The sequence below is a fragment of the Furipterus horrens genome, unplaced genomic scaffold (assembly GCF_987537825.1).
Source record: "Furipterus horrens unplaced genomic scaffold, mFurHor1.1.pri manual_scaffold_10, whole genome shotgun sequence".
Classification (NCBI taxonomy): Eukaryota; Metazoa; Chordata; class Mammalia; order Chiroptera; family Furipteridae; genus Furipterus; species Furipterus horrens.
In genome coordinates, this window is record NW_028327180.1 from 47,063,581 (window position 1) to 47,071,118 (window position 7,538).

General features: G+C 54.2%; 1 protein-coding gene across 1 annotated transcript in view; it reads right to left on the minus strand.

The window, feature by feature from the left end:
* CPAMD8 (C3 and PZP like alpha-2-macroglobulin domain containing 8) overlaps window positions 1-1,855 on the minus strand; it is a 62,828-nt gene extending 60,973 nt beyond the window's left edge. The window contains 1 exon segment of the mRNA XM_090290207.1: window positions 1,647-1,855. Coding sequence (XP_090146333.1) covers window positions 1,647-1,735 — 89 coding nt within the window. The 5' untranslated portion in view covers window positions 1,736-1,855.
* Window positions 1,856-7,538: the final 5,683 nt, after the last annotated feature.

Genomic DNA, 7,538 nt, shown 5'->3' on the forward strand with positions numbered 1-7,538 from the left:
GGAGTCTTTCCATCCAGCTCCCAGCTGATCCCAGGGACCTCCCACCTAGCATGTGCTAAGTGTAGAAAAGCATCTTGGGAATACACAATCCACATGTTTGTCTTCCTCAGTCACCTTTAGAGCCCTTATCCAGATCTGAGGTAGCATCTTCACCCAAAGGCCCAGAGGACCTGCACCTGTGGGTCAGGAGCTGCAGCTGGTGGATATGCTCAGCAGCCGATCACTGTCAACCCTGGCATTGGAGCTGACACTGGCTCCTCATCCTTTGGCCCTGGAAAAGGTGGTGTTTGGTAAAGTGTAGACAGGGTTGGACCTATAGCAGTGCAAATCCATGCTGCTTTCTGGGGCCAGGGTGTTCTCATGCCAAAAAACCACACAAGGCACAATCCAGGGCTTTTCCTAAAATGAGATCCTTCAGGCTGGTGGACCAAGGCTCACAGGCCAGCTAATGTTGAACCCGAAGTTGGTCATTATGTCTCCCAGCATGGGGGTTCCATTTCACTCAGCTGTAGTTAGATCTCAGGGCTAATTTAGTTGAACACTCTGCTTAAAGATCTTCAACAAAGGGGCTCTGAACTTGGTCCCCTTAAGGCAGGGTCCCTCATTTAGGGCTGTGTCATGCTGTGTGTTGGGGGCTGATCTGTATGAGACAGAATGTTTAGCAGCATCCCTGCCCCCTGCCCAGTAGATTCCAGCAGCATTGCCTCCCCCTGTATGTGACAGTCCCAAAATGCCTCTGGACATTGCTGAATGACCTCAAGGTGACAAAAATCACCCCCTGGTTGAGAGCCCATATTCTAAAAGGTGTCCCATCCAGACAAAAGTTCATTGGGTTCCAACTTCACAAGGCCCAGGGACGGAAAATCCCATTGCTCGAAGCACAGTGTGCTCTCTTCCTTTTCAAATTGTCATCCCAAAGGAACAGTGCAGCTAGAGGCGACACCACCCACCAGTCCCCCACCCCCACCCCCGTGACCTGTTTTCTGGGAACTCCTAAACAAGGGCTGCTTGAGCAAACAGCCTCATAAAGGCCGAGGTGGACCAAACAGCTGAGCTTGGGCAGCTGGAGGCCGCCCCCCTGAACCCACAGCCTTGCAAGGCTCACCCAAACTTGGCAGATCTGGAAAAACTCCCTCTGAAGCCGCCTCATGGGAAATTCTCCTCGACAGCTAATTAACTCACCTCCCTACTGTGTCAGCCCACCAGAAGCTCTGCAAGCAAACCTCAAGAAAAATGTGGAAGTTAAACAAACACCCCACCACCACCACGCCCTGCCTAGGAAAACGAATTCTCTCTCGTTTCTCAGCCAAAATGCGCACCTCTTACCTTCATGCCTCAAACTACTTAAAATCGCCACCCCAGACGACAGCCCGGGTCACCCAAGGAGGCGAGGTGGCGCGGGTGGGCGAGCTCCCATGCAGCTTGAGCTCTGGGGAGTCCCTATACCTTCACGGAGACATTTCTGAATCCTCAGAGCTCCCCCTTTCTCAGTCCAACCTGTTAAGTATTGGAAGACAAGAATCTAGGTCCCGCCCAGGGCAGAGGCTGTGTGGCCTTGGACAGGTCGCTGCACCTCTCTGAGTCAGTCTCCGAGACCCTCACCCCGAGAAGATGGCTAGCTTCCTCTGTCGCCTGGGGCTACTCACGGAGCCTGGGGCAGCGCTGCGTGCACGGAGTGCCTCGGCGACAACAGCAGCAGAAGCCGAAGCAGTGGCCCAAGCAAGGCGCCCCACATTTTCCGGCTCTGCGGAGACACCGCACCGAGGGAGAGGGCCGGGCTGAGGTTGGGCCGAGGTCCGCGAGCCTCTGTCCACGCTGGGCCGTCGGGGGCCCTTTGTTCACAGCCCCCGCGCCCTGCGCCCCGTTCCTCGCCCAGCCAGGCCGGGGCAGCGGCAACCAGCCCCCTCCTCTGACACGCCTGGGCCCGGGACCCGCCTCGCAGGGCCCGCCCCCGCCCCCGCCCCTGAACTCATCCCCTCCACCGACTCCCCGGATTCCCTCCCGGGACCCGCCACCAGCTCGGATGCAACCCCACACCCGGCCCATCTCCTTCCCCTCATCGACCCAACCTGTCTCTCTGCACCCCCACCCTAGCCCAATATCCTACCCCAACCTGCCCCCTCCCTAGACTGTGCCCCCATCCACCCTGCTTCCCCAGCCGACCACCCATGGCCCCTCCGTGGACCTGTCCCGCCCTGCACAGCGGTGCTGCATCTCAGTGCTGTCTTCACCCTCCACCATCCAGGTCCCGCTGTGCCCAACGGTGCCCCACAACCCCGCCCACTCCTCCCCCATCCTAGAGACCTGTGCAATACACACGAATGAGGAGCGGAGCCTTTGGAGAAGCTAAGGGTGGCCAGGGTGCCAACCTTCCAGACCCACAGCTGCCTCTGGGCCCCTGAGCGCTTGTCCTCACTTCTGTCCTCTCCCCACCCCAGGGTCTGCAAATCCCCTGGGCCAGGTCCTTTCCCTCCCGAGCCTCCTTTCCCCTCTGGCAAACAGCAAGGCTGGGCCAGCACCCCTTTCTCTCTTGAGGGCAGGGTGTCTCCTCATGCTCCTCCCAGTCTCTCCAGTTCAAAGACGGTTCCCTTGTCATAGGTCCCTCTGGTGGCGGCACCTCCTTTCAATGTCATGTTCAAGTCCTCTTTCACTCCCTCCAGTATCACGACCCCCTACACACACACACACACACACACACACACACACACACACACACACACACTCTGACCTGAGGCCTCTTTAGTGTTTATTGGGACCAAGTCCAAACTCAGGGCAGCCTCAGGATGGCCCAGCCTCACCCTGCTTCCTCCTGCACCCTGTGCTTCGCCCTTTACCTGCTTTTTTTCACACTCTGCCCTCTGCCCCCCTGCTGTGACTTCCCAACTCCTGTTCCTTCCAGAAGCTTCTCTGGAACCCTCTCTGCTGCCAGGCATGGTGGGCTCTCCAGGCAGCCTCCGCCACCAGCCTTCGCCATAGGCTTTGGACCAAGCCCTGGGCAGATAGTGGGGACTTCAGGACATACAGGACCAGACCTGCCAAGCAGATGATGGAAGGGGACGTGCAGGAACCAGAGTGGATGAGGGGACAGCAAGGGTAGCAGCAGCCTACCAGCACAGTCCACACGGTCACCAAGCAGGATCTTCTACTAAAACCCTCATAGTTCGCATTTGCCCTACCCAGCCCAGGCCGTCCAGGGACCCCAAGGCCAGGAAGGAACCAGGGCATGCCTGTGTGCAGGCACAGCTGCGGGGTGTGATGCTCGCTGCCCAGGAGGGCACAGCTACAATGTCACTTGGGGGGTGGTCAGTCATACTAATGAAGCTAAAACTTCATGTACAATCTGACCCCACTGAAAGGAAAAGGATGTGATCAAGGTGACTCAGCCAAGCAGTTGCGTCATTAAGGGCAGTGAATAACCAGAAGCAGCATGCATGACCATTCACAGGACAAGGGATGAGCAGATGAAGGAGGTGCCACGTGTGAGCCCCACAAAGCAGGGAAAGTGAGGTGCAGAGGGATGGGAGGCAGTGGACAGAAGCAGGGAGAGGAATGCAGGGAGGTGGTTTCAACAAGACCTAAGGGCTTTCACCTCCCACTGCCTGGGGAGTGTGGCCAGGTGCTGGGGGGGGGGGGGGGGCTGGGGGCCTTCCGGCAACCTGTGTCCCCTAGGACCTGTGTCCCCTAGGTCCCTGCCTGTGAGGACCAGGGCTGCTGACTTGATGAGCAGAGACCTCGGCACACAGCCACTGTGAGCCCATGCCCAGGACCTAGGGTCCAGGGTGAGCTTTGAGGGAGGCTCCTCCTCTGGCCTTACCTGATCTCAGCAAAGAGCACAGTAAGGAGGCTTTTGCTTTCCCCCAAACCCAAAGGGTCCAGTGAGTCAACCTCAATATCTTCTCAAGGACTTCAAGGTGTCCAGATAAGAGCAACAACCAGCAGGAAAAGCTGCTGGGAAACTCCTAGGAGCCTTCCAGATGGAAGAGAAATCCAGGCCAGGATCTGCCCCACACTCTCCCTGATGCATGTGGAGGGGAGTATGTATTAACCCCCTCCCCCACCCTGCAACAGTGACTGTGATGTCTTGCATGTGTATGCACACGTGTGTCTGTGTGTATAAACACCATACACGTGTTCCCATTGGTTGGTTAGGGGCATGGGAGGAAGAGCACAGAATGAATTTCCTGTGCCCACTATAACAAGCTAACATAAATTGGATGGCTTAAACAATAGGACTTTAGAAAACACACAGGATGGGACAAAATATTTTCAAATATTATATCTGGTGAAGGATTCCAGGTTATATAAAGAGTGCCCACAACCCAACAACAACAAAAAGCAAATAACCCAATTCAACAATGGGCAAAAGTTCTAAACAGACATTTCTCCAAAGAAGACATAAAAATGGCCACCATCACTGATCAGTAGGGAAATGCAAATCAAAACCACCGTGAGACACCACTTGACACCTACACAATGGTATTACTATTTTTATTATTATTTTTATTTTGAACCTCACCCGAGGACATGCTCATTGATTTTTAGAAAGAGTGGAAAGGAGGGAAAGAGGGAGAGAAACACCCATGTGAGAGACAAACATCGGTCGGTTGCCTGTACGCACCCAGACCGTGAACTAAACCTGCAACCCAGGCACGTGTGCTGACCAGAATCAAACCTGCGACCCTTCAGTTTACTGGATGATGCTCCAACCAACTGAGCCACACTGTCCAAAGCCACAATGGTATTGTTTTTTTAAATAGGCAATAAGTGTTGGCAAGGATGTGGAGAAATTGGAACTTGTGTGCACTGCTCATGAGGGTGTAAAATGGGGCAGCCATTGCGGAAACAGTCTGGCAGTTCCTCAAAAAGTAGAATATGGAATCACTACATGATCCAGTTATTCCAACTTTGGGTATATATCCAAAAGACCGAGAGATTATAAATAAGCATTGAGCTAAATAACAATGTTTTCAGCAGAGAAAAGGCATGAAATAGGTGTAGGGTTGCCAGAATTAATAAATAAAAATAGAGTTACATTTGAATCTCAGATAAATGACAAAAAAGTAATTTTGGCATAAATATGTCCCATGAAATATCAGTGAGACCACTCACTAATCTGCCTATGCTCCCATATGGATCTTCCAGGACCTGTCCAGGGGCTTTGTCATTGTGAAGCCCCCCAAACCAGGGGATTCCCTCACCTGAGTGGCTATGCTTCCAAATGAGTCCCTGTAATGTGTGGTCTGTACCCACCCACCTCACCTGGAGGACCATGCATCCCCCACCAGGTGCTGTCTATACCTGTCTACCACCTGAAGAATGTCTATAACTGTCCACTTCACCTAGAGGCTGTCTGCACCTGCCAGCCTCACCTGGGGGCTGTCTGCACCAGCAGGATGAGCGCATGTGTATCTGTCCTAGGAAGAGGGTGGAGGTGCCATCTCCAGCCTTTCTTACCAGCATCAGAGTCCCAGCATGTCTTGGAGTCAGACACCTCCAGGTCGGTCCCTTAGACTGCCACCTGGGCCCCATCATTCATTCACTGGAGGCTCCCATGAGATGAGCACAGGGACCAGCCTCTGATGGCACTAGGGCCAAGAGCTGAGGTTTGACTAATGAGAAAATGGAGGCCCAGACCATTTGGCCCCAAATGGAAGCTCTAGCCACTTCTGCCTTCTGGGCAAACAGGCTGGAAATAAAGTGTCACCATGAACACCCTGGCTTGCCTCGGCTCCACCAGTCAATTCATCCTGGGGAAGATGACAGCTCAGTGCCAGGAATGTTCTGGACATGCCCTGGACCAGGAAGGACTGAAGAGGTACCAGGCCACTAGCAGCTCCAAACATACACTGGGGCCTGGGGGTGCTCCCACCCGCTGTTCCCTGTGGCGAACTCACCCAGCCCTGCAGCAAGTGGGTCTACAGGGGGGGCAGAGCCTGGGAGGGCCACCTGGCCAACTGCATGTCCAATCCAGGTAAGGTGAACAGCTCCCAGGTAAGGTAGACAGGTATAGCTAGCCTCCAGGTGAGGTGGGCAGATGTAGACAACCTCCGAGTGAGGTGGGCATTGTTGACAGCCCCAGGTAAGGTGGACAGGTGTAGACCACCCTTCTTTCCTGCTCTCATCCCATGTCTAAGGACACCACCCACCAGGTGAACCAAGTGTTCAAAGATGGACCAGGCTGCCTGCCCTCAGCTGCTCACAGTGTTCAGGAAAATCGGTTCTTCCAGGTGAGTTCTGGAACCTTAGACAGTAGGACTTGTATCACAGGGCGCCAGTGGTGACCGGAACCCAATGTAAAGCCAGCCCTGAGCACAGGCATGGTTGATATTCCATATAGGGCACCTTTTCCCATAGTGCAGGTGGGAACTTTTCAGGCATGACCCCAGGACCAGGTGGCCCAGTAGCGGGAGGGACCAGTTCCCAGGGACTGCTTTGCAGAAGGAGACATTCCATTGCTCTTTTGTGCAAACTTCCCAAGGCTCCCTCGCCCTCCTGGCTCCCTGAGCCACGTGCCACCCAACCCTAGGCCTCCCACTGCCCAGTGAGCCAGCTGGGCTCACTCCCGCCTCCCCCCTGCTCATTGTGGTCACTTGGGCAGCTCCAGTGGGTTTTAGCTCACAGACCTCAGGCCTTGCCCCCTTCTTCCTCTCCCATGGCACGCTTTCGTTTTTTTACAGCTTCATCGAGATAAAAGTTTACTTCTCTTAAAGTTCACCCACTTAAAATTTATGAGTCAACAGTTTTTAGTATATTTACCAGAGTTTTGCAACCATCACCATAACCTAATTCTGGAACATTTCCATCATCCCCAAAGGAGACCCCCGTCCCCATGAGCAGTCACTCCCCCCAGCCCTTGGCAACCACTGATCCACTTTCTATCTCTGTGGATCTGCCTGCTCTGGACATTTTCTATAGGTGGAATCATGCGTCATCAGGGCTTTGGGGACTGGCTTCTGTCACTTGGCATGATGTTGTCGATGTTCATTCCAGAGGCGCTCTTCCAGCTTATCAAACTGGGTGGAGAAAACCAACAGTGTCTCTGCTGAGGACAGGGAAGAGTCTCAAAGCCCCTGATGTGAAGAAGACTAACAACAACAGCAGCAGCATCAATAATAAAAAGTTATGACAGCTGGCCTTTCCAGAGTGAACAGCACGCACTGGGTATGAATTGTGGTTTGTTTTTTTTCTCATAACCACCTAAACGACTACAACTGTTGTCCCTGGCCCTCAGGATACTCACTGGGTACCCAGTGACAGAACTGTGGTCTCACCCCGAGACCCTCCTTCACCCACAACCCCCAGCGACGAGCATCCCGTCTGTCCCGGCTTTGTACTTGTCAGCCTGGAAGGCTGTTCCCAGCAGCCTTGGCACAGCCCATTCCTTCCTGGTGGGGGGATGGCTGGCAGCTCCCCTGCACCTCTGTGGGTGTGTGTGTGGGGGGGTTGCCCGAAATGACAGCCTTGGCACTGGGTAGCAGACAAAGACATTGGCCCCAACTTAAGTGATCACCCACCCCACCCCCAAAAGAAAAACAATG